Source organism: Silene latifolia, chromosome 10, assembly GCF_048544455.1.
Source record: "Silene latifolia isolate original U9 population chromosome 10, ASM4854445v1, whole genome shotgun sequence".
Taxonomy (NCBI): domain Eukaryota; kingdom Viridiplantae; phylum Streptophyta; class Magnoliopsida; order Caryophyllales; family Caryophyllaceae; genus Silene; species Silene latifolia.
Window position 1 is genome coordinate 9,869,396 of NC_133535.1, and position 27,967 is coordinate 9,897,362.

Here is a 27,967-nt window from a genome sequence, read left to right on the forward strand (position 1 = left end):
TCAGTCAAATAATTTCTAAACAGTTTCAACTTGATTAGAAATGTATGCTGACAGCGTACTAATTATGCTTGTCACATTAATGATTGCAGTAGTCTAAGGTTGATTCTTATTAGGAAAACAAATTCTGAACATTAAGATAGAATTATAAAGAATATACAAATCTGCCAAATTAAAGTTATATGTAAGCTTTCATGTTTACAAAATTACTGGCCAAATCTGCCCAAGTTTTCAAGGTTGATCATAAAAAATACCGTCCCCAATATTGCAATGCGACAGAGTTATCAAGATTTTCAAGGTTAATGCGATTGTGTTTAAGGCTGCGTCTCCGGCATTTATAGTGAAACGGCAAAGATCGGGTTGTAATTAATGAGGCAATGACCGAGTTCGAGATGAAGCTTCAAATTCAGATTTAATACCATGGTAATAACCATAAACTTCACATGTAAGCGAAATAATGTTAAGCTTACCATGGTAAATAGTGCAATTACGCTTGCTAAACTAAGAGACGTAGACCAGAGAATAAAATATGATTTAAATGCCTATATAATGAAAGAGTTATCAAGTTCAAGAGCATCTCACACAAAACAACTGCTGACAACATACAACAAAATGAAACCAATCCACCTCCAAACCAAAAATGAAAGTCCGCGTAATATTTCTCTACTTTGTAGCAAACCAGCCTTTCTTCTCGTCTTCATTTTTGTTATGCAAAATATTACAGTATCGTTGGCATTGCATAATATTGACTACCCAGGCAACGAAACCGACCACACGGCATTGCTGGTCATCAAGAGCCAACTAGTGGTTCCTTCCAACCGGGTTTTAAGCTCTTGGAATGACTCTATTTACCACTGCTCTTGGGAGGGGGTTACTTGTGGGCGTAAACATAAAAGAGTGACTGTACTAAATTTGAATTCCAGAGGTTTGGCAGGAACCATATCTCCTTTCATTGGAAACTTGAGCTTCCTTAAGATCATTAACCTTTACAATAATAGCCTATATGGAGAAATCCCCACTCAATTAGGTCATCTAATCAGGCTTCATAAACTAGGGCTAGCTAACAACACACTTGTAGGTGAAATTCCAGCCAACATATCTGGTTGTGTTAACCTTAGAGTGTTTTTCTTAGCCAACAACAAGCTAGAGGGAAAACTTCCAACAGGGCTAGGATTATTGTCGAAGCTAACAGACTTTCGTGTGCAAATGAACCATCTTAAGGGGGCTCTTTTTGACAACATACAAAACCTTACTTCTTTAGTAATAATAGGTGCTTATTACAACTCATTTACAGGAACTATCCCAAACAGCATTGGTAGGATGCGAGATCTAACCAAAATTGAAGTTGGCAACAATCAACTCTCAGGCATACTCCCCACGTCACTTTTTAATCTCTCCTCCCTTCAAGTTCTTGATTTTGCTGTCAACCAACTACATGGCGAACTTCCAGCAGATGTTGGCGTTAATATTCCCCATCTGACATGGTTCAACCTCTACAGAAACAGGTTCACGGGATCAATTCCAATCACGATCCAAAACCTCACAGCTCTTGAAGCTTTTGAACTCGGTAATAATAATTTTATAGGAAAGCTTCCTTCTTATTTTGAGAATTTTCATAACCTAAATATTTTTTCTCTTTCTTGGAACTACCTAGAGGGTGACATTAATTTTATAGATACTCTTGTTAACTGCAGCCAACTACGTATCCTCAATTTGGGACCGAATCATTTTTCTGGAATATTACCAAAATCGGTTGCCAATCTTTCCACCTCTATGCAATGGCTCAATATACAAAATACTCAAATAAGTGGAAAAATTCCAGAAGATATTAACAATCTCAACAATCTTGAGAATCTTGGTATGGAGAACTGCGGATTAACGGGATCTCTTCCTCGAGATTTCGGGAAGCTCTACAAAATGGAAGTACTTAATCTGGACTCCAACAATTTAAAAGGTAAAATTCCCAATTCCATGGCCAATTTATCATACTTGAGTTGGGTTTATTTATCTAACAACATATTGGAAGGAAGTATACCTCCAAACCTCGGGAATTGCCAAAGCTTGTTGTACCTACATTTATCAAACAATGAACTCAATGGAACCTTGGGCAATAAGCTATTTGAAGGATCTGCTTCATTAATTGAACTATTTTTGTCTCATAATCATTTGGAAGGCTCCCTACCTTTGGAAATGAGTAAACAAAGTCACCTACAGGTCTTAGTACTGTCTAACAATAAGTTTTCGGGTATCATTCCAGATAGTCTTGGTGACTGTTCTGACCTTCAATACCTCTACATGGATGGAAATTCTTTCCACGGAAATATTCCGTCATCCTTCTCTTCTTTGGCTAGCCTCCAAGAAATTGACTTTTCTCGAAACAATTTATCTGGCCCCATTCCAGCCTTCTTCTCTAAATTTCCTATATTATATTATCTTAACTTATCTTATAACGATTTTGAGGGAAGGGTTCCAACAAATTCAGTATTTGCAAATGCAAGTGCGGTCTTTGTTGCTGGCAATAACAGGCTTTGTGGAGGAATTAAACAGCTTCATTTACCCAAGTGCATTGAGAAGATCAAAAGCTCAGGAAAGAAGAAAAGAATAATGTCTCATACCCTTAAATTGATAATCCCAATTGTTTGTGCATTTATTGGCGTGGTGGCCATATCGGCAGGGTTGTATGTGGCAAGTATCAAAAAGAGAAAGACGCCTCTTTTATCAGGTTTAACAATGGGGAATGCAACTATGAAAGTGTCCTACGACATGTTACTCAAAGCAACGGCTGGTTTTTCTTCAGCGAATCTACTTGGGATGGGCTCTTTTGGATCCGTGTTTAAAGGGATTCTGGATGGAAAGACGGTTGCAGTGAAAGTTCTCAACTTGCAATACCGTTTTGCATCTAAGAGTTTCATGGCAGAGTGCAATGTGTTGAGGAATATCCGTCACCGGAATCTGATAGGCATCATAACAGTTTGTTCTAGTATTGACTTTCAAAGAAAAGATTTTAGAGCACTAGTATACGAGTACATGCCAAATGGAAGCCTAGACAAATGGTTACATGGAGTCGACAGAAACATGAGCCTTGCTCAAAGGGTGGATGTTGCGATTGATGCTGCCCATGCACTCATCTATCTCCACCATGAGTGTGAAACTCCAATAGTGCATTGCGACTTGAAACCGAGCAACATATTGCTTGACAGTGACATGGTCGCTCATGTTGGAGATTTTGGATTAGCAAGGTTTCTTACTCAACCCCGGCATCCGAATCAAAGTAGCACAATCGGAATCAAGGGCACTATAGGTTATGCTGCTCCAGGTAAGAATAGCGTGATTCCTATTTATAATTAGTCTGACAAAAATCATACTCATTTATGCGTCTAACCTTTTGCATTTGGCTTACATGTCAGAGTATGGGCTCGGAAGTGAGCCATCTAAAGAGGGTGATGTTTACAGCTATGGCATATTGCCACTTGAGCTAATGACAGGGAAGAGTCCGACAGACAGCATGTTTAGGGAAGGCTACAGCCTTCATATGCATGCAGAAGCAGCATTACCTGACCAAGTCTTGCAAATTGTGGATCCATCGCTTGAAGAAGATAACCTCACCGACCCAAGGGTAATCCAAGTTGAGCTTCAAAGAAGAGTGGAATGCATTACTACAGTGATCAGTGTAGGAGTGCCGTGCTCAAATCATTTGCCACAACAGCGAATGAAAATAGTTGACGCGAGAAGCATGCTTCAATCAGCAAGAGACAACCTTCTTGGTGCTAGAAACAGGCCTAATCTTCCTGCAGGAGGTATATCATTAGACATATCATGAGTTTACTGTTAACAAATTATTCTTGAGGTTTCAATTTGATTAGAAGTTATGCTAACATAACATTATTTCATCTTGTAGCGCTGATGGTTACCGGGGCCTGACAGCCAAAGATTGATTTTAATCAGGAATAACGGCGTTCGTCAAATGAAGTCTCAGGCCCCTATTGCTGATTGTTACAGGGGCCTGACCGACTACGAATCTACCACAGTTGAATGTAAAATGCTACATTAATTTTCAGTCAGTTTGCTGTATACATGACTAATAAATTGTTAAGTACTGTATTACTTATAATCATGTACTGTTATTGTGTATTGTTCTTTCTCAAAGCTAACAGGTTTCTTGTCTTATGCTGAACATCCACATAGTTGCAATTAATTCAACACTGACCTTCACAAAATAATACTCCCTCCGTTTCGTTCATTTATTTAGCTCTCACAAAGATAATAATTAGAAAATGTAAACAAATGAGGAAGTACTACGTGTGCTCTGAGAAGCTATAACCTTATTTTAACTGGTTTCTTGTATTGAGCATAATAACATCGACACTTTTACTGCTAATTATTCAGATTATATGCATTATAGGAGTAACATTTACCAAATGTAAACCCCATGAACTTTAAAAAAAAAATTGCAGAATTTTTCGTCTTCAAATAAATAAAAATTATAAAATAGGAAACCATATCAAATAAAAAAAATGGAGAATTTTGGCAGGAACCATATCTCCTTTCATAGGAAACATGAGTTTAATTGTGCTAACCTCAAAGTTACATCGTTTTTTTTAGACAAATCAAAGTTAAATCGTTAAACCACAAAAGACTCAAGGAAAACCTCCCAAAGGGATTAAGGATTGTCAAATTAACATTACCTATCTGTGAAGCATAACAATCTTAGGGGTCCTTCAGTTAATAGATCGTGATTACTATCAAAACACTGATGCAGAAACTCGGTAAGTTTCTCGACTTAATGCTAATTTGGTTCCCTATATTTTAATCAACGCATATGTTGATCATTAATGGTCAGTGAGCTTCTTTATCTATCATAATCTCTGATTTAAAAAAGAAATCAAATTATATGAAAGATTCTACAGAGAGAATTTTTTTTTGAATCTTATATTTAAGGCATAAGCCTTCTCACATGTTAGACAGTTAGGAAGCGGTGCATTTACATATGGTGAACTTTATGGCTCCGCAATACTAAGCATCAACAATGCTCGGACCCTTTGCCACAAACCAAATGAAGATAACCGATGCCATAAGCTGGCTTCGAGCTTCCAGAAACAATCTTCCTATCCTACAAGAGGTAGAAAGGAGAAACGATTAACCCTTTATAGCTTGAACTCAAAGCTTTTTACTAAGTATTAACCACTATAATTTGTTCCACAAATTCTGAATCCTACAAAATTATTGCAGGATCATTTCAAAGGGTTCAAACACAGCTTGGTCCAGAACAGAAAAATGGACGGGGTCACATGCCCTTTGTTGTCCGGACCAAATAAATTTAGATCGAATTCACTCATCGGATAAATCAAAGCTTATTCTTGTTAAAAATAGAAATCCATCTGGCTTGCCTGCATACAGCTACCGAAAATTCATCTTCCACTTCTAATTTCGAGGCCTATAAACTTCTAGAAATATCGGTATTATAGAGTTTATTAATTAATTGCACAAATTCCTCAATCACTGTACCCTCGCCGCCAACCCGTTTGTCCATGAACAATTCTGTATATGCTACGCTTTACTAATTAGGGGTTTACGAATATCAACTATATAAAACTAAATGCAAATGCGTATAATGAGATTACCATAACTTCTGCAAATTTAAAGCTTAATTCGTGGAATCATATAATTGATACACAAAATCTCATTGAAGACGGGCGATATCCGTCACAAGCTTGTGAATGATACCCTTTCCTCTCACAAAATGCCCATTGAGAGGCGAGTGGGAAGCACATGGGGGGTGCCCCACCTTGTCCCCTCTCCCTTTTTGTGAGAGGTCACAAGCTTGTGACGGAATTAGCCCGTTACAAGCAAGACTAGCTGTAATTGATAATCATATGATTGATAACACTAAGCAAACATGAACTGCGGGAAATAATTCTTCAATAGCGAAAAGAAAGTTGAGAAAATGAAGGAATTTATACCTAATCATCGTGGAGATTCCAGTCTTCTTAATTCCAGAATTAATCCAATTTTGAACTTGAAGAATTAATTCAATTTTAAATTTGAATTAAAAAAGTTAGGGTTTTGAATTTTTTATTATAATTTCGATTTTTCTATTTGATTGACTGCTAGTTCACAAAATCTCCCTTTGCCCTTCGCGCCAAGCAAGAATTGTACCCGTACGGTTGGTAGAGTTGATAAATATATGACCCGACCCGATATGGTTAACCCGAGATCCGTAAGTTGCCTGGAAAGACCTAATTCGAATATGACACGAAAGCCAGTTGACCCTAGGGATGTCAATGGATCGGGTTCGGGTCGGGTGAAGCCCCATCCGTCATCCATCCATCCTTTTAAAATCTCATCCAACCCGTCCGTCATCCGTGAAACATATCATCCGTCATCCATCCATCCATCATCCAGGGATGAAACGGGTGGATCGGTTGATAAACGGGTGTTGTGTATTTATATATTTCAAGTTAAAAAAAATGATATTTTTTTTTCTCTACAAAAATAAAGTTAGATAATTATTTTAGTTTAACTTTCTAGTGGGTAGGTTCACAAAATATTTATATTGAGAGTAGAAAAATATGAAAATTTAAATATTTTATATCTTAATAATGTGTTATATGTAAAAAAATTAAATAAAAAATAATAAAATCGGGTGATGGATGGATGGCGGGTGGAATTTCTTCATCCAACCCATCCGTCATCCATCATCCGTTTCATCCGTCATCCATTTAAATCGGGTTTTCATCCATCTTTTAGGATCGGGTGGATCGGTTTTTGATGGATGCGGGTGAAATTGACATCCCTAATTGACCCTACCTAACCCAAATCGCCCTAAGCCTTGATTGACACAATGTTGACCGACTGAAAACCACTCAACGATAATTGATCCGATTTAAAGCGATCCAAAATAACCCATAATTACTAATATTTTAAATCGTATTAATATTATGTATATCAAATAAAGGGTTACTGGTTTCGTCGCTCCCTAACAGACGAGTGACTTTGTAAAATAACCTTCATCTTCAAATTAGTACTTGTGCTAAATAATGTGTTTTAACTACTGAATAAAAATTAAACCGATCCAAAATAACACATTCCCCGGAATGATCGATCTGAAGTGACCAAACCCAAAATGGAATCCAAAATTTGAAATGACCGACCTGGCCCAAAATGTTTTGACAAACCCAAAATAGCCTAACCCAAACTCTACCCGATTGATCATTTGCCACATCTACGCACCTATGCTATACGTCTATATCCATAACGAACGCTACGACTTAGGGGTCGTTTGGTTCAAAGTATTGGAATGGACTGTGATACTATAAAGCTATTGAGTTAGAACCCCATACTTGTTGATAAGTGTTCGAATCGCTTCGGGAATAGATTGAGTAGTTAGTAACTAGTAATAGGGTGAAATAGAGTTACAAACTTGGGGTATAGATAAGTATGAAATGAAGTTATAATTTATTGGGTATCTAACTCCATTCTAAAAACTTCTAACCAAAGACTAAAATGGATTGAATCTATTCCAATCCATTCAAAAAATTTCAACCAAACACCCCCTAAATGGATTTGTAGTTTGATCTTGGACTCTTTATTATTGTTTATTTATTTACTTTGAAATGATTACGTAATATTCCGTACTCTTCTAAGACACTAATGTCTCGATTATTTGTTTCCTTTTTTATTCTTTTTAAGGAGTATTTTAATTAATGTAAATAAAAGATTGTGATGAAGGGAGTAGCCGAGTAGTTATCTAGAAACGATTCGGACTCGGCTTTTATACGTTACATTCACTTAATAATGAATAGATTAATCAACATTATTGAAATTAAAACAAAAGATGAATAGTCCGAAAGACAAAACACCCAAAACGTCTAACGATCACTCGCTACACAAGGGTAGCTACATCCACATTAACCTTCCATTTATTGGGGAGCTCATTTCGTTGGCAGTAACCAATCAATTCATTCGGTAAATTTGCATTACCGAATGAGCATTTCGACATTTCACTATACCAATCAATGACTATCCCAGGCCTGAGTAGCAGTAGGCGAAGACAATAGTGATCAAGTGAGGGACCAAGCAAAACAATGAATGCAGCACAAAACTCTTGTTCTACTGCTACCTGTAGAATTTATTACAAAAGGACATGAAGAGTCTTAAGTCTTTGTAAAGTCTAATCTTTGTATAATACTCCCTCCGTACCGATTAATTGTTGTACTTTGGTTTTGACACAAAGACCAAGGAAAGAGAAATGAGTCATTACTAAATAACAAGTGGAACAAATTGAGTGTGAATGATCAAATTGCTCATCAAGTTCATTCTTAAAATAGAAAGGACAGCAAATGATTGAGACACCCAAAAAAATCAAAGCTTCTCCAAAACCATTCTATTATAGAAGTATAGTTCTTTACATGAACAATTCTGTATATGCCACGCTTTACTAATTAGGGGTTTACGAATATCAACTATATAAAACCAAATGCAAATGCGTGTAATGAGATTACCCTAACTTCTGCAAATTTAAAGCTTAATTCGTGGAATCATGAACTGCAGGAACTAGCACAGGAAATAATTCTTCAATAGCGAAAATAAAGTTGAGAAAAGGAAGGAATTTATACCTAATCCTCGCGGAGATTCCAGTCTTCTTAATTCCAGAATTAATTCAATTTTGAACTTGAAGAATCAATTCAATTTTAAACTTGAATTGAAAAAGTTAGGGTTTTGAATTTTTTATTACAATTTCGGCTTTTCTATTTGATTCACTGCTAGTTCACAAAATCTCCCTTTGCCCTTCGCGCCAATTAAGAATTGTACCCGTACGGCTGGTAGGGTTGATAAATATATTATCCGACCCGATATGGTTTCCCCGAGATCTGTAAGTTGCCTGAAAAGACCTAATTCAAATATGACACAATGTTGATCCGATTGAAGCTACTTCGACGGTAATTGTGGTTTGAGTTACAAAATTGCTAAACGTTGCCCCTATTTTACTAAACGTCGCCCCTATTTTCATTTCTTTTTGACAGGTTTGCCCTTCTCTCTCTAAAAACTATTAAACACATTTTTTTTTTATCTTGAGTCGGAAATGGGTGACGATAACCCATTTTTCCGATACATGTGTGAATCGTATACTAATGAAAATTAACAATTAACTAACTACGAAAATAATTTAACATAATGAATATAATTATACGAAAATACGTAAAACTAATTGAATAAATAAGTAAATTAATGACATTAAAATAATTCAATTAAAACATTTTTAACATAATGCCTTTTTGAAGAAAAAAAACTAATTCAACTAATTGAATAAACGTTTTTTTGAATAAAAAAAAATTATGTTTTTTCGAAAAAAAAAAAAAATTGGCTGAAACGTGTAAAATACACGAATATGCCCAGGCACAAACATGTGGAAAACACGTTTCCGCCCAGGCACGAACATGATGTGGAAAACACGTTTCAGCCCAGGCACGAACATGTAAACCACATGTTTCAGCCCAGGCCCGAACGTGTAAAACACATGTTTCTGCCCAGGCCCAAACGTGTAAAACACATGTTTCTGCCAGGCCATTTTCGTGTAATTCACACGTTGGGGCCAAATCGATTTTTTTTTTTTTCGGTTTTTTTTTTCCGGGTACAAATCAACATTTTTTTCCCTTCTAATCTCGTAGATCTATACAAATTTGGCTCTAATCTCGTCACATATTACCTATCCTAAATCACCCTATAAACTAATCTACATGTTTTGTTGTCCCGTTTTTCTGTCCTTTTTTTTCCGATTTTTGTTGTTACTTTTCAAGCGGATTTGAATTTCTTGTTTTTTTGAAGCGGGTTTTGAAGCGGAAATAGTTTGAACACGGAAATGAAAATAAAGGAAGTGATGGTGTATAAAGTAGCAAAGGGCAAAATAGTAAAATTAGGGGCGACGTTTAGCAAAACTAGGGGCGACGTTTAGCAAACCCCTTATAATATTACCCACCTATTGTAGGTGAGTACTTCGATGGTAATTGATCCGATTTAAAGTGAACTAGTTTTAAACCCGTGCAAAATTGCACGGGTATGTATTTGGGCCAGTATTAATGTTTTTGGATGTATATTTGTTTTTGCATTTCTATTGTAATTATTTGGTTGGTCTAAATCTACGATCTACATAATTTATGTTTAAATTTGTTACAAACACGTGTTCACATACAATGGTTTATAAGGAAATAACGTAATCTACTCTTGTAAATAAAAATTGCATACATAAAAAACTTTACATCCGGATAAAAGAAATATAATCTAATAGAATCAACTTTAACATATGTATGTAATTCATAATATTAATTCATAGAATTTTATTTACACGAAATGTATAAAATTATTTCATAATATTAATTCATAGAATTTGTTGTAAGACGGAATTTATCGCATATTTGAAAAGACGGAAATCTGAAGAAATAAATACATTGCACACTCACGGGTCCCACCATAACATGAATTTCAAAAAAAAAAAACTGCATTAATGACGTGGCGCGTTGAGGATCGAGTATTGTCTTTTGTATTAATATAGATAAGATATTAAGTCGTATTAGTATTATGTATATCAAATAAAGATTTCACTGGTTTCGTCGTTCCATAACAAATGAGTGACTGTAAAATAACTTTCGTTTTCAAATTAGTATTTGTGCTAAATAATACTCCCTTCCATTCACCATTTTCTTCCTTATTTCCTTAAACGGATTATTCAGGTTTTCTTACTTATTTTTTTTTGAGTTGATTTTGTGTGGTCCAAATTCAATAGTATGTGGGGTAACGTGTTTTGTGTGGTCCAAATTTAATTTCTTATTTCTTGTGCAAAAATGAGAGAGGAAGAAAATGGTGAATAAGAGAGAGTGTTTTAACTGTTGAACAGAAATTAACCTGATTCAAAATGACACATATCCCAAAGTGACCGATCTAAAGTGACCAAACCCAAAATTGAAAATGACCCGACTTGACTCAAGATGTATGACAAACCCAAAATAACCCAACTCAAACTCAACCCGATTGACCATTTGTCACCTCTACGCACCTATGTTATTATAGGTCTATACCCATAACGAGCGCTATTTAATCTTGCACAAATTCTCATTTGTGACAGTCATATCCGTCGCAAGCTTGCGACGAGTCAAATATTACTCATGTGGAGTAGATAAGACAAAAACAGAATGTCTAGGGAGTAGCAATCTGTTTTGTCTTATCTACCCACATGGGTATTACAATACCTGATTCGTCGCAAACTTGTGACGGATATGTCCGTCACAAGAGAGACTTGTTGTTGATCTTGGAACTCATTATTATTGTTTATTTGTTTAGTTTGAAATGAATACGAAACTCTTCTAAGACACCAAAGTTCCGATTATTTGTTTGTCATTTTATTTTTTTGAGGAGTATTTTAATTAAGGTAAATAATTGAGACAAAGGGAATAGTATCTAGAAACCATTCGGACTTGACTTTTGTTCGTTATTTCACTCAATAATGAATAGACTAATCAACATTGTTGAAATTAAAATGAGAGATAAATAGTCCGAAAGACATAATACAAAAGTTTAAAGTGTTGAATTAAGAAATGTGAAATCCACGCCCTAGTTCGGACTTGACTTTTGTTCGGGGGCATTTGTAATGAAATACTACGAAATAAGCAAAGAAATGTGTGCTAAAAAAAGCCTAAAAAGGTCTATAAGAAATGCACACATCAGTTGTTGATTGATTGCTGTTTGATGGTTGTGATTGTTTGTCTCTGGTTCTCGAGATGCGTTCTCGGCTGAGTGGAGTCACTTGCGGGAGTGGCTTCACGCCCTAGTTTCGCCCTCCGTGGAACCCGCCACGCCTTTTAGGTTCTATCCAATTCTAGTATTTAACAATTTGTATCTCATATCAAATTCACATAATAATATTTATCTATTTAATTAATAATATTAGTCATTCTTAAAAATTGGACTCTTTGTAATCTCTCGAAAAAAGCTTCTTTTATTAATATAGATAGATAGATATTGATTTATTTACTTTGAATTGACTACGTAATATTCCGTACTCTTCTAAGACACTAATGTCTCGATTATTTGTTTCCTTTTTTATTCTTTTTAAGGAGTATTTTAATTAATGTAAATAAAAGTTTGAGACGAAGGGAGTAGCCGAGTAGTTATCTAGAAACGATTCGGACTCGGCTTTTATACGTTACATTCACTTAATAATGAATAGATTAATCAACATTATTGAAATTAAAACAAAAGATGAATAGTCCGAAAGACAAAACACCCAAAACGTCTAACGATCACTCGCTACACAAGGGTAGCTACATCCACATTAACCTTCCATTTATTGGGGAGCTCATTTCGTTGGCAGTAACCAATCAATTCATTCGGTAAATTTGCATTACCGAATGAGCATTTCGACATTTCACTATACCAATCAATGACTATCCCAGGCCTGAGTAGCAGTAGGCGAAGACAATAGTGATCAAGTGAGGGACCAAGCAAAACAATGAATGCAGCACAAAACTCTTGTTCTACTGCTACCTGTAGAATTTATTACAAAAGGACATGAAGAGTCTTAAGTCTTTGTAAAGTCTAATCTTTGTATAATACTCCCTCCGTACCGATTAATTGTTGTACTTTGGTTTTGGCACAAATACCAAGGAAAGAGAAATGAACCATTACTAAATGACAAGTGGAACAAATTGAGTGTGAATGATCAAATTGCTCATCAAGTTCATTCTTAAAATAGAAAGGACATCAAATGATTGAGACACCCAAAAAAATCAAAGCTTCTCCAAAACCATTCTCTCTATAAAATACTATTAAAAGGCATCCTAAAAAATGCCAACTAGACAAAGCCACGTAGGATGTAGAAAAGTAACATGGACATTCACATTGCCACCTTGGTTAAGATTGACACACGCCTACCCAACTATTCTCCACGTAGACATCTATACTATATAGTTAAAAGGCTACTTATACCATTTAATTTTATTTCATATGTCATTTTTAGATTGGTTAATATTAATTAATTTTAATTTATATTGCTTACTTGATTAATGACAATTGAAAACATAACATTGACTTATAAAATTAACATTTTAATTGAATGTTTTGTAATAAAACAGGTTAATGAATTGATTATTAAGTGGAATAATGCATGGTAAATAAAAGCGTTTAAATAAGATGAATCAATACTATATATTAAATCCAGAAACCAAGGGACTTCAATGTAATTAAAGAAAGTTATACAAATTAATTATACTATATAGTTTTAAATCACTAGCACCATGTGATGGACCCGATTAAAGGATCTCAATGCAAATATTATATAGTTTGAGTTAAAATTAAATTATATAGAAGTTTGGTAATTTTCCTAAATATTTGTAAGAGACTAAAACATGGTCAATTTCCTTAAAATAAAATAATTAATTAATATGGTCAATTTCCTTAAAATAAAATAATTAATTAAGATGGTTAAATTTCAAGGAGACTAAAAGAAAGAAGTTGCTTGGTAATTTTCCTCAATATTTATATATAGAAGACTAGAAGATGGTCAATTTCCTTAAAATAAAATAATTAATTAGTATAAACATGCACATTTATGGTATTAATTATTATCATCATAAAATTATATATTAAATTTGAAATCTATGCAATTTTATTAAATTTTATAGTTTATTAGATTTATAGAGATGTTAATTATTTAACATACAAAATATAATATAAGTAGGTTATAATAATTCAAGTTAGATTCCATAATATATAATATTGAATTGCATAATTCTTTCGATTTGATTTAATGCATATATGTAATATATTTATATAAATATATAATCCTCTTAAAATTGCATGCCTAAGTAGTAAAAGTAATTTCGTCAGTAAAGAAAAGAATTGTAATAACATTGGATATAGTTATATGATAGTAATGACTCACTTGAATAGTAAAAGTAACAATATTATTAGCGAGATTAGTGAAAGTGGTAGAAACAACAACGGAAGTAGTGAAATAATCAATATTAATGCGGTAATAATGAAATTAACAGTAATTACGGCGGGAGTAGTGAAATTATCAATATTAATGCCGCAGTAGTGACAGTAACAATATTTACGACGGGAGTCGTGAAAGTACCAATGATTACGGGCAAGTAGTGCAATGTTATTACTATTGTTTCATTAATAAGAGTAAAATATTAATAGCGGGAGTAGTGAATTTCTCAAAATTAATTTCATCGTAAATTTATGGGTTATGCAACTTTAAGTAATTTTATTTAATGGAAAAAAAAATTAATGGTAAGTAGAGGTGGCCCGGGCGAAGCCGGGCACCAATACTAGTAATTAGTAAAAATAGAAAACGAAAAGGCAAAGTAGTAATCAATAGACTAATTATTCATCTTATTTAAACGCTTTTATTTACCACGCATTATTCCACTTAATAATCATAATTTAGTGCTAATCTTTTTATATTCTACCATTATGAAAAAATTTCACCTATAAAATAAAATAAATTGATAAATATTCTAGCATATTCCTAGCAAAAACAAATTAATGAAAAATTAATGAAAAGTAACATAAAAATCCTAGATTGAGTAGTTACTAGAATAACACGTGACGAGCTACATTTACATGTTTGATCAATTTTTTATTTTTTATTTAAAAAAAAAAGTAAAAATAGAAAATGAAAAGGCAAAGTAGTAATCAATAGACTAATTACTCATCTTATTTAAACACTTTCATTTATCATGCATTATTCCACTTAATAATCATAGTTAAGTGCTAATCTTTTTATATTCTACCGTTATGAAAACATTTCACCTATAAAAGAAAACAAGTCGATAAAAATTCTAGCACATTCCTAGCTTAAACAAATTAATGAAAAAGTTTGTTTATTTTCACCTAATTATTTTATTTCATTTATTTTTCAACAATTCTTATATCTTTACTTTGGGTGTGTAGGAGTCAAATGGACAAGAAATGAAGAGATAAGAGAGAATTAGAAGAAAAGTGGAGAATTCGACAAGCATTTGTATTATATAGTTTGTTTTAGGGATTGTTGAATGTATATAAAGACACTTGAGATCGTCGATGATTGAATATAATCATCAGTGAATGGTGGTCAAACTTTGGTGAACGAAATCATCAGCGAATTACTGACGAAAAAAGGCTGTTACTGACGGATTTTGCCCATCAGTAACCCGCGTTTTCATAATAATATAACTTGACTAAATTGTAACTTTAGTTTTTTTAATCTCTTTTTAATAGTGATAGATTGTTTTGCGGATGTTTTTAATATATTCATCATTGTTAATGTGTAATAAATTTATTAAGATTGATATTAACAACAAATTACAAATATGACTAAGGCAAGATAGTGTAAATATAGTATTCTATATATATTTAATTAAGTTGGTTAGATGAGTAAATCTATATTTTCCTTATGATTTGAATACTAATGAGATGAGATAAGATACATTTGATTTTGTTGTCTTATTGTTGCTTTGATGATAAGATGACAAAAGTACATTGTCTATATCGATTTGCGATAATCTGTTTATATTAATTCTCTTAATATAATTACTTACATTTTATCCCAAAACAACATAATATTAATGAGTATAATATCTTTTTTACTTTTAATTTTCAATGTGAGAATGGATGTTTTATCTATTTATCCACCTTATTTAAATTATTTTTATTTAATTAAACGTTACAATAGTTAAGAGAAAATGAGTGAAGAATATTTTAAGTCTTAAATATCATCATTACAATAGTTAAGAGAAAAGGTATATAAACTATGTTTAATACTACTTATTAGTTTTTTAACTAATACGGAGTATCATCATTTTAATAAAGTTGACTAACAAAAATATCAAATTTGACGTTGAACAAAAATGATATCATTTGGTTACAAAAGTAATGAAAATGAGAATAACAAAATAATACGAGTAGGTTACAATAAAAAAAAAAAAAAAAAAAGATAAAACTGATATCATTTCTCGCTTGTACAGTTGTACCTAGTCAAGTTTTGTGTCAAAGTCACCTATACTGTGACATAAAACTGATGTACCATCTTGTGAACTTGCATTCAAATAAGTTTCTCAAGTCTAGTATTTCAAGATTCTTTACTTAAGTTAATCAATTAAATAAGTTAAGGATAAAATTTTTAAAAGGTACACCTAATTTACCCCCTCCCCCTCTTAGGTGTTCATCGTTCCTAACTCTTCAAGACATCATGTTCAAGGAAGGCTACAGTCTCCATATGCATGCAGAAGCAGCATTACCTGAGCAAGTCTTGCAAATTGTGGATCCATCGCTTGAAGAAGATAACCTCACCGAGGAAGCCGAAGACCCAAGGGCAGTCCAAGGTGAGCTTCAAAGAAGAGTGGAATGCATTACTACTGTGATCAGTGTAGGAGTGGAATGCTCAAATCATTTGCCACAACAGCGAATGAAAATAGTTGACGCGAGAAGTAGGCTTCAATGAGCAAGAGACAGCCTTGTTGGTGGTAGAAACAGGCGTAATCTTCCTGCAAGAGGTATAACATTAGACATATCATGAGTTTACGGATAACGAATTATTTGTGAAGTTTCAATTTGATTAGAAGTTCTGCTAACATAACATTATTTCTACTTCTACCGCTGATGGTTACAGGGGCCTGATCCTTGTTGACTATCATATCGTTTGAAGTGTTGAACTAAGAAATGTGAAATACACTACCAATCTCCTTATCATTACTTCATGGGCACAGCCTACCCTGAACCACACTGTACCAGTCCTTCAAAGTATGAGTATTTGCACATTTCACACTAAACACTCAAAGTGGAAGAAGCTTATAGTGGAAGTAGAGAATAAATTCCTATGTTATTTCGACATTTCACTTGACAATGTGACATGATGTCTTAACAGGATAGAACACTTCAGCACCGTTTTAGGCGACAAGGAGGGAATATATATCCACAATACACATACGACACTTGATACAATGATTAGCTTGAATTTAGTTATGGAGTCTGCTGCATCAGAGTCCCGGTTTCAACAGAATTGAAATTTGCCCCAAATGCAATAACCTTGCTAGCACGGGTGCGTAGCAATAAGCGAAGACGATGACGGATTACACAAACACAATAGTGATCAAGTGAGGGACCAAGCAAAACAATGAAAGCAGCACAAAACTCTTGTTCTACTGCTACCTGTAGAATTTATTACAAAAGGACATGAAGAGCCAAGTCAAGTCTTTGTATAATACTAATCTAGTAGGACAAACTCATGAAGTCAAGCAAACCGTTGGTTCGAGTGGTAATGAATATTTCTTTTTCTCAAAGAAATGTCATTACATTATTGACCCTACAGGGAAGCCATTGCAAATTTTATGTTGCCTAAACTTTTCATATTCAATCAAATCAAAATCATAGAAAATAAAAAAAATACACCAGAAATTCATCTACGTCAATGAAAACTTATGGTGTTACTGATGAGTTTACCGTGATAGATGGTGTAGACATGTAAGTTAATTACCTTTAAGTAGGATGTGAATCATGTGATCTAGAATATTATCTAGGATAATATCTACAAAATTGAAGAATTATAATAACCATACCAAAAAGATAACTCCTTATGAAAATATATTAGGAAGGAGTAAGAGATATGGTATATTAGAATATACCATATATCTTACCGTATAAGTTATATTATGTTAGTCTTGCAGAATAAGTTAGTATATTCTAGATCTAGGGTTAAAGTTAAGGTATGAATTAGTATTATAAATACGGTCTTATGTATTCATACCTTAACTTCTAACCAAAGACTAAAATGGATTGAATCTATTCCAATCCATTCAAAAAATTTCAACCAAACACCCCCTAAATGGATTTGTAGTTTGATCTTGGACTCTTTATTATTGTTTATTTATTTACTTTGAAATGATTACGTAATATTCCGTACTCTTCTAAGACACTAATGTCTCGATTATTTGTTTCCTTTTTTATTCTTTTTAAGGAGTATTTTAATTAATGTAAATAAAAGATTGTGATGAAGGGAGTAGCCGAGTAGTTATCTAGAAACGATTCGGACTCGGCTTTTATACGTTACATTCACTTAATAATGAATAGATTAATCAACATTATTGAAATTAAAACAAAAGATGAATAGTCCGAAAGACAAAACACCCAAAACGTCTAACGATCACTCGCTACACAAGGGTAGCTACATCCACATTAACCTTCCATTTATTGGGGAGCTCATTTCGTTGGCAGTAACCAATCAATTCATTCGGTAAATTTGCATTACCGAATGAGCATTTCGACATTTCACTATACCAATCAATGACTATCCCAGGCCTGAGTAGCAGTAGGCGAAGACAATAGTGATCAAGTGAGGGACCAAGCAAAACAATGAATGCAGCACAAAACTCTTGTTCTACTGCTACCTGTAGAATTTATTACAAAAGGACATGAAGAGTCTTAAGTCTTTGTAAAGTCTAATCTTTGTATAATACTCCTCCGTAAAATGCCGATTAATTGTTGTACTTTGGTTTTGACACAAAGACCAAGGAAAGAGAAATGAGTCATTACTAAATAACAAGTGGAACAAATTGAGTGTGAATGATCAAATTGCTCATCAAGTTCATTCTTAAAATAGAAAGACAAAGAAATGATTGAGACACCCAAAAAAATCAAAGCTTCTCCAAAACCATTCTATTATAGAAGTATAGTTCTTTACATGAACAATTCTGTATATGCCACGCTTTACTAATTAGGGGTTTACGAATATCAACTATATAAAACCAAATGCAAATGCGTGTAATGAGATTACCCTAACTTCTGCAAATTTAAAGCTTAATTCGTGGAATCATGAACTGCAGGAACTAGCACAGGAAATAATTCTTCAATAGCGAAAATAAAGTTGAGAAAAGGAAGGAATTTATACCTAATCCTCGCGGAGATTCCAGTCTTCTTAATTCCAGAATTAATTCAATTTTGAACTTGAAGAATCAATTCAATTTTAAACTTGAATTGAAAAAGTTAGGGTTTTGAATTTTTTATTACAATTTCGGCTTTTCTATTTGATTCACTGCTAGTTCACAAAATCTCCCTTTGCCCTTCGCGCCAATTAAGAATTGTACCCGTACGGCTGGTAGGGTTGATAAATATATTATCCGACCCGATATGGTTTCCCCGAGATCTGTAAGTTGCCTGAAAAGACCTAATTCAAATATGACACAATGTTGATCCGATTGAAGCTACTTCGACGGTAATTGTGGTTTGAGTTACAAAATTGCTAAACGTTGCCCCTATTTTACTAAACGTCGCCCCTATTTTCATTTCTTTTTGACAGGTTTGCCCTTCTCTCTCTAAAAACTATTAAACACATTTTTTTTTTATCTTGAGTCGGAAATGGGTGACGATAACCCATTTTTCCGATACATGTGTGAATCGTATACTAATGAAAATTAACAATTAACTAACTACGAAAATAATTTAACATAATGAATATAATTATACGAAAATACGTAAAACTAATTGAATAAATAAGTAAATTAATGACATTAAAATAATTCAATTAAAACATTTTTAACATAATGCCTTTTTGAAGAAAAAAAACTAATTCAACTAATTGAATAAACGTTTTTTTGAATAAAAAAAAATTATGTTTTTTCGAAAAAAAAAAAAAAATTGGCTGAAACGTGTAAAATACACGAATATGCCCAGGCACAAACATGTGGAAAACACGTTTCCGCCCAGGCACGAACATGTGGAAAACACGTTTCAGCCCAGGCACGAACATGTAAACCACATGTTTCAGCCCAGGCCCGAACGTGTAAAACACATGTTTCTGCCCAGGCCCAAACGTGTAAAACACATGTTTCTGCCAGGCCATTTTCGTGTAATTCACACGTGTAAAACATCCTAACCGACAAAGCCTGCCGGCCTGTCACTTGGGTCTCGGCTCGGCAACTAGCCGGCCGAGAGGCATATCTAGTGTACTCACATCCAGTCCCCTCGGCATGGAGTCAACCAGGCCTGCCGACCTGCCATGGGTCCCTCGGCCGAGGGTAAGACAGTCTTTCCGCCTGCTACGCCACTTGGCCACTACGTGACAAAAGGTGAAAGTCTATAAATACTCCACATCTCTCATTGAGAAACACAACTAAACTATCTGATAATCGAATAATCTGGTATAAACTCCCTTATCTCTCTACAATATACTTTGCCAAGTTAACATACAACTTATCTCTCTAAGTTCACTGACTTGAGCGTCGGAGTGAGTACGCTCGGCCCCAAGCCGAGCCCTCAGTTTGTTCATCTTTACAGGAGAGAGTGAAAGGAAGAGACGAGCAACGACATCATACCACAAGCTCAATTGGTCATAATCCTGCTCCGGAATTACACCCGGAACACTTTCAACTATTCAAAGAGGGTTAAATTACAAATAATTCATTTTAACATCGAATATTTTGAAGTAACTCGGCTTTATAAAAAAAATTCAAATCACTCTTTTTTAAGACATGTTTATTTACAAATAACTGAAGTGAATCATTCTTTTTAGTTTTTCATCCAGAAGATATTATTGAATTTCTATTTTTACCCTTCTAGTTCATTACCTATTTTTTATCAAAAAAAAAAGATAAAATTTCTCTTTTCCTTGCTTACTTGAATTTTTATGTATTCTGAAGTAAATGATAGTATTTGGTTGAAACTTTCGGATTTTTGGTAAATAATCTTCAAAAATCTAAGTTTATAAATATAGTTTGGATATTATGCTTAAGTTATATATAGCACCGTCGCACCCAATGATAATGCGTTATGTTTGACTCCAGACCGACAAATACGCCATGTCTTGGCACGATATGATGAATATAGTGAATACGCGATATGATGACAAATATTAAGACAGTGAAATAAGTGATGGACTGATTAAGTGATTATCTACGAAATTCAATAGAGTGGAACGAAAGAATAACTTTCTATATTACTTGGACATTTCACTTTGACGACATGTCACACAATGTCTTAGCACGATATAATACTTCAACAAAAGAACAGAATAACTTCACAATACGGACATGTCTCAGACTTGAAAAAATGATTAGCTTGAATTTAGCTTTGGAGTCTGCATTACATTCCCGCTTTCAACAGAATTGAAATTTGCCCGAAAAGCAACCTTATACGCAGGCGTGCGTAGCAATAGGCAAAGACGATGAGGGATTACACAATAACTGCTAGGTGTAGAATTATTACAAAAAGACATGGAAGAGTCAAGTCTTTGTAAAGTACAATATGACGAACACACAGTTAGCTAGAGTGGCAGTGAACCCTCTCTTTTTCTCAAACAGTCATTACATTATTGACTATTGTACAGGAAAGCCACTGAAATTTCCACATCGCTGAACTATTCTTATTCAGTAAAGCTATCATAGAAAAAACACAAATATACCCTACAATATTCATCTACGTTAATGAAAACTTTTGATGTGACTGACGAGTTTGCCGTGATAGATGGTGCAGACGTGTAGTTTTGGTTGAATTACCTGCATATGGAAATCAGAGAACAAAGCATCATTAAACCTCTAGGGGCACATTTGGGATTTAACATGCATTGAGCCAAGATAATCCTTACATCGTGAAATTTGGGGCACATTGACCTCAAGTCAAGCTCTAACAAGCTGACTGCTTCCTATAACTGAGCTTGTCTTTACTTCAAGAGTTCCTGTAGTGTGTCAGTGTGCGGCCCAGAAGCTAACCCTCTTTTAAAAAATAATAATGCATGTGGAGAATAATTCAAGTAATGCAGGGAAAAACACGACACAGTTTCGTATAGAGATTTGTTTCGAGAAACTAGATATTGTAAAATTCACCATAATGAAAATGCCCTCGCTGTAAGCGAGTGTGGCGTGCCTTCCTTTTTCCCATCTTTCTAAATTCCAATCCTACATTGACCCTATTTTATTAAATATTTGAGTTGACACCGTTTAGCTTACTTTTTATCTAATAAACATTATTTCAAAGAAAGGATCCGCACAAGCTTTACCCGTTATAACAACAATGCATAGTAATAAGTTTTTCCAATGAGGCCAGTTATATCTAATCTCTACGACTTTTTACTAATATATGCTTCCTAATCTTCTAATAATATCTAAGAAGATTTAAGCAGGTAAACTTAGGATCAAACCGCGCCTATCTTTACCACGAACACCATACCTAGGCAAAAAAAGTTGCCATTGCTATTCACTGAAGAGTAGCAATCATAGATTTAAAGTTATCATAGAAAAAACAGTCATTACATTATTGACTGTACAGGAAAGCCACTGAAAATTCTACATTGCTCAACTATTCTTATTCAATAAAGTTATCATAGAAAAAACACAAATATACACCGAAAATTCATCTACGTCAATGAAAACTTCTGATGTGACTGACGAGTTTGCCGTGAGAGATGGTGTAGACGTGTAGTTTTGGTTGAATTACTTGCATATGGAAATCAGAGAACAAGGCATCATTGAAGCTCTTAGTATAAATAAGTCCAATGGATAAAGCTTTCTAATTTCGTGATTAGTGTCCGAATGTCATGGGTGATAATAGATTAGTTAAAAATTGAAGTGTAAACTAAATTCCGTCACACTAAAGCATAAAACAAAGAATAACAATTGATCGGGACAAAGACATTAAACAGTATATTAATAGCGCATTTGGGATACGAGACCGTGGTATTTGGGGAACATTTGGGCACGTTGACCGTAAGTCAAGCTTTAACAAGCACGGCAGACAGGCAAGAGTGCAAGACTCAAGAGTCAATTAGGATGTAACTTCTTGTCCTAAAGGCAAGCTGCCTGTTTCCTGTAGGGCACAATAAGCTTGTCTTTACTTCAAAAACTTCTGTAGTGTGTCAGTGTGTATCCCAGTAACCAACTTTTTTAAAAAAAAAAATACGGACTAAAAATTTAGCGAAATAGTGTCGCTTAGAATCGGAAATATATGAGAAGGAAGACACGCCATGACATGTGAGGTTCATAGAACAAACGTCAACCAAAATGGCGTAGTTGCATAGAAAACAAGATTAAGCTAGTCTTTTAATGTCATCTTTGTTCAAAATTAATCATATTTCAAAATAAAACTGAAAAATGGCTTACAGAGATTCGTACCTGCGCCGCTGCACTGTGCACAGAGTGACGGACCAGTGTGGTATCGAACATTAAAAACAATAGAAAAACAAAAGAATTCGAGGTGCTTGTCAACAGTTGATCAAGTCATTTAACACAACTGCTTTACATAAACACTCTTTCCAGAGTAATTACGGCAGTGATATGATGTCAAATTGTCAATTCTTCCGGAAAAAGAGCAAACATAATCTTTTATGTGTCACTGGCTAAAGGCAAAAACTAGTAAAATTTAAACAAAAATAGGTAATGCTAGATATTTAAGGTGCAGCATCTTAAATTACTGACTAATATGACTATCTTAAAATTTAAGGTGCTTAGCTTGATTCTCATAAGAGACCTAATATCGCATGTGCTCTAATTCTCCACACACTGGCTCAAGGCTGTGAACTTTTCAGTTGAACTTATCAGTGGTGTGCAAGCACTCTCAATCTCTCCACTTAATAATTCCAGCAACGCAGGGAAAAAGATGAAACATGCGTATAAACAGTTTAGGATCGTGATTTGTTTACACGACAAACTATATATAATAAACTGCGAGTATTAAACAAGCCAGCCTGCTAGCCATGTCCATAGAGAAAATGCCGTGTTGTGTTACGTGTCTTCCATTTTCCAGCTCCTTGAATTCCGATCATACATGGACCCAATATTGTAAAATACTTTCAAATTGACGCCAATTTTGCTGATTTTTTTATTTTTAAACATTATCTTGAAAAAAGGTTCGGCAATGAGACCAAAGAATAAATCATGCAACAGTAATAATGGTTAAGTGTTTACCGTAGTAGATGGTGCAATTACCCTTGGCTAACTACGAGACGTAGGCCAGAGAATAAATCATCATTTAAATGCCTATATATATGAAAGAGTGATCAACTTCAAAAGCATCTCACACCAACTAAACTGCTGACAATTCTACAAAATGAAACCAATCCAAAATAAAAGTCCAAGTTTTATTTCTCCAAAATGCAACAAACGAGCCTTTCTACTCATCTTTCTTTTTATTATGCAAAATATTACACTAAGTTTAGCACTACGTAGCATTGACCACCCAGGCAATGCGACCGACCATGCCGCGCTGTTGGCCATCAAGAGCCAACTAAAGGTTCCTTCAAATTGGGTTTTAAGCTCATGGAATGACTCTATTCACCACTGTTCTTGGGAGGGAGTCAAATGTGGGGGTAAACATAAACGAGTGACTTTACTAGATTTGAGTTCTAGAGGTTTGGCAGGAACCATATCTCCTTTTATTGGAAACCTGAGCTTTCTTAAGATCATTAACCTTTACAATAATAGTCTATTTGGAGAAATTCCCAGTCAATTAGGTCATCTAATCAGGCTTAATGAACTAGGGCTATATAACAACACACTTGTAGGTGAAATTCCAGCCAACTTATCTCGTTGTGTTAACCTCAGAGTGTTTTTCTTAGCCCACAACAAGCTAGAGGGAAAACTCCCAACAGGACTAGGTGCATTGTCAAAGCTAACACACTTTGTTGTGCAAGTAAATCATCTTACCGGCCCTCTTTTTAACATCATACAAAATCTTACTTCTTTAGTAGTAATAAGTGCTCGTGATAACTCATTTACAGGAACTATCCCAAACAGCATTGGTAGGATGCAAAATCTAACCTTCCTTGCACTTGCAGAAAATAAACTCACAGGCACACTTCCCATATCCCTTTTTAATATCTCCTCCCTTCAAGATCTTGATTTTGGCGACAACCAACTACATGGCGAACTTCCAGCAGATTTTAGCGTCAATATTCCCCGTCTGACATGGTTCAACCTCGCGGGAAACAATTTCACAGGATTAATTCCAATCACGATACAAAACCTTACAGCTCTTGAATATATTGGACTCTATCTAAATAATTTTATAGGAAATGTTCCTTTTTATTTTGGGAATTTTCATAAGCTAAATTATTTATATCTTGGAGGGAACTTCCTAGAGGGTGACATTAATTTTATAGATACACTTGTTAACTGCAGCCAATTACGTGACCTCATTTTGGGACAGAATCATTTTTCAGGAATATTACCCAAATCTGTTGCCAATCTCTCCACCTCTTTGGAGCGGCTCAGTATTGAAGATACTCTGATAAGTGGAAAAATTCCAGAAGGTATTACCAATCTCAACAATCTTGAGATGTTATGGATGAACAATTGCAAATTAACGGGATCCATCCCTCAAGATTTCGGGAAGCTCTACAAATTGGAAATACTTTATCTGCACTCCAACAATTTAAAAGGTAAAATTCCCAATTCCATGGCCAATTTATCACACTTGAGTTGGCTTTATTTATCTAACAACATATTGGAAGGGAGTATACCTCCAAACCTTAGGAATTGCCAAAGCTGCTTGTTCCTAGATTTATCAAACAATGAACTCAATGGAACATTGGATACTGAGCTATTTGAAGGATCTGCTTCATTTATTGAACTACATTTGTCTTATAATCGTTTGGAAGGCTCCCTACCTTTGGAAATGGATAAACAAAATAACCTACAAATATTAGGACTAGCTAACAATAAGTTTTCGGGTATCATTCCAGATAGTCTTGGTGACTGTTCTGACCTTCAATACCTCTACATGGATGGAAATTCTTTCCAGGGAAATATTCCATCATCTTTCGCTTCTTTGACTAGCCTACAACATATTGACTTTTCTCGAAACAATTTATCTGGCCCAATTCCAGGATTCTTTTCTAAATTTCCTATATTATATTATCTTAACTTATCTTATAACGACTTTGAGGGAAGTGTTCCAACGAACTCAGTATTTGCAAATGCAAGTGCGGTCTTTGTTACTGGCAATAGCAGACTTTGTGGAGGAATTAAACAGCTTCATTTACCAAAGTGCATTGAGAAGAAAAGCTCGGGAAAGAAGAAAAGAATAATGTCTCATCCCCTTAAATTGATAATTCCAATTGTTGGCGCACTATTTGGGATGGTGGCCATAGCATCAGGGCTGTATCTGGCATGTCTCAAAAAGAAAAAGTCACCTCTTTCATCAGGTTCAATGATGGGGATTGTAACCATGAAAGTGTCGTATGACATGTTACTCAAAGCAACATCTGGTTTTTCTTCAGAGAATCTACTTGGGATGGGATCTTTTGGATCCGTGTTTAAGGGGATTTTGGATGGAAAATTGGTTGCAGTTAAAGTTCTCAACTTGCAACACCGCAGTGCATCTAAGAGCTTCATGGCAGAGTGTAACACATTGAGGAACATCCGTCACCGGAATCTGGTAGGCGTTATAACAGCTTGTTCCAGCATTGACTTTCAGAGAAACGATTTTAAAGCACTGGTATATGAGTTCATGCCAAATGGGAGTCTAGACAGAGGGTTACATGGATTCGAACGAAACATGAGCCTTGCTCAAAGGGTGGATGTTGCGATTGATGCTGCCCATGCACTCATCTATCTCCACCATGAGTGTGAAACTCCAATAGTGCATTGCGACTTGAAACCGAGCAACATATTGCTTGACAGTGACATGGTCGCTCATGTTGGAGATTTTGGATTAGCAAGGTTTCTTACTCAACCTCGGCATCCGAATCAAAGTAGTACAATTGGAATCAAGGGCACTATAGGTTATGCTGCTCCAGGTAAGAATAGCGTGATTCCTATTTATAATTAGTCTGACAAAAATCATACTCATTTATGCGTCTAACCTTTTGCATTTGGTTTACATGTCAGAGTATGGGCTCGGAAGTGAGCCATCTACAGAGGGTGATGTTTACAGCTATGGCATATTGTTACTTGAGCTAATGACAGGAAAGAGTCCGACAGACATCATGTTCAAGGATGGCTACAACCTTCATCTACATGCAGAAGCGGCATTACCTGACCAAGTCATACAAATTGTGGACCCATCGCTTGAAGAAGAAAATCTCACTGAAGAAGACGAAGACCCAAGGGCAATCCAAGATGAGCTTCAACGGAGAGTGGAATGCATTACTACTGTGATCAGTGTAGGAGTGTCGTGCTCAAATCATTTGCCACAACAGCGAATGAACATAGTTGACGCGAGAAGCAGGCTTCAATCAGCAAGAGACAACCTTGTTGGTGCTAGAAACAGGCGTAATCGTCCTGCAAGAGGTAAAACATTAGACATATCATGAGTTTATTGTTAAAGAATGATTCTGAAAGTTTCAAATTGCTTAGAAGTTCTATCTATTAACATTATTTGTACTTGTAGCGCTGATGGTTACAGAGGCCTGACCGCCCAAGGTTGATTACAATCAGAAAACAAGCGTCCGCCAAATGAAGTCGCAAAAGAGAAATATTAGGACTTCAAATGTACCACAGTTGAATGTAAAATGCTTTTAAGTTCCTGTCAGTTTGCTGTAAACATGACTAATAAAATGTTATGTACTCTAGTACTCTACTACTTATCATCATGTAATTATGTTTGTGTTTTCACAAAGCTAGGTTTCTAGCTGGTTTGCTTCATATTGTGACTGTTCAATTCCGTGGTTTGCTTCATATGTCAGACTACAACCTCGGAAGTTGTTATGTGCTTCATTACTTATCATGTAATTATGTATTACTCCCTCTGTTCCGGTCATTTGTTGTCCTTTTCCATTTTTGGGTGTCTCAATCATTTGTTGTCCTTTCTATTTTAAGAATGAACTTAATGAGTAATTTGATCATTCTCATTCAATTTGTTCCACTTGTCATTTAGTTATTGGTCTTTTACCCATTCCTTGGTCTTTGTGCCAAAACGAAAGGACAACAATTGACCGGGACGGAGGGAGTATGTTTTATCAAGGCTACCTGGTATCTTGTGTTACGAGCATAACATTCACATAGACTGT

The 27,967-nt window shown here is 34.8% G+C and overlaps 2 protein-coding genes and 1 long non-coding RNA gene across 3 annotated transcripts in view; all 3 read left to right on the forward strand.

Moving 5' to 3' along the window:
- Nucleotides 1-27,967, forward strand: part of LOC141605036 (uncharacterized) — a 148,547-nt gene that overhangs the window by 25,862 nt on the left and 94,718 nt on the right. The gene's annotated exons all lie outside the window — the stretch shown is intronic.
- Nucleotides 418-3,918, forward strand: LOC141606917 (uncharacterized). Its single transcript, XM_074426304.1, has 3 exons — nt 418-3,313; nt 3,405-3,794; nt 3,896-3,918. The coding sequence occupies exons 1-3, from the start codon at nt 418-420 to the stop codon at nt 3,916-3,918; spliced, it is 3,309 nt and encodes a 1,102-aa protein (XP_074282405.1).
- On the forward strand, nt 24,031-27,628 carry LOC141605017 (uncharacterized). Its single transcript, XM_074423647.1, has 3 exons — nt 24,031-26,755; nt 26,847-27,248; nt 27,349-27,628. The coding sequence occupies exons 1-3, from the start codon at nt 24,067-24,069 to the stop codon at nt 27,369-27,371; spliced, it is 3,114 nt and encodes a 1,037-aa protein (XP_074279748.1). The 5' UTR covers nt 24,031-24,066; the 3' UTR covers nt 27,372-27,628.

Coding starts and splice junctions, on each gene's coding strand:
- LOC141606917 (XM_074426304.1), top strand. CDS start 418: ATGGTAATAACCATAAACTTCACATGTAAGCGAAATAATGTTAAGCTT. Junction 3,314..3,404: donor TATAGGTTATGCTGCTCCAG/GTAAGAATAGCG, acceptor CTTACATGTCAG/AGTATGGGCTCGGAAGTGAG. Junction 3,795..3,895: donor GCCTAATCTTCCTGCAGGAG/GTATATCATTAG, acceptor TTCATCTTGTAG/CGCTGATGGTTACCGGGGCC.
- LOC141605017 (XM_074423647.1), top strand. CDS start 24,067: ATGAAACCAATCCAAAATAAAAGTCCAAGTTTTATTTCTCCAAAATGC. Junction 26,756..26,846: donor TATAGGTTATGCTGCTCCAG/GTAAGAATAGCG, acceptor TTTACATGTCAG/AGTATGGGCTCGGAAGTGAG. Junction 27,249..27,348: donor GCGTAATCGTCCTGCAAGAG/GTAAAACATTAG, acceptor TTGTACTTGTAG/CGCTGATGGTTACAGAGGCC.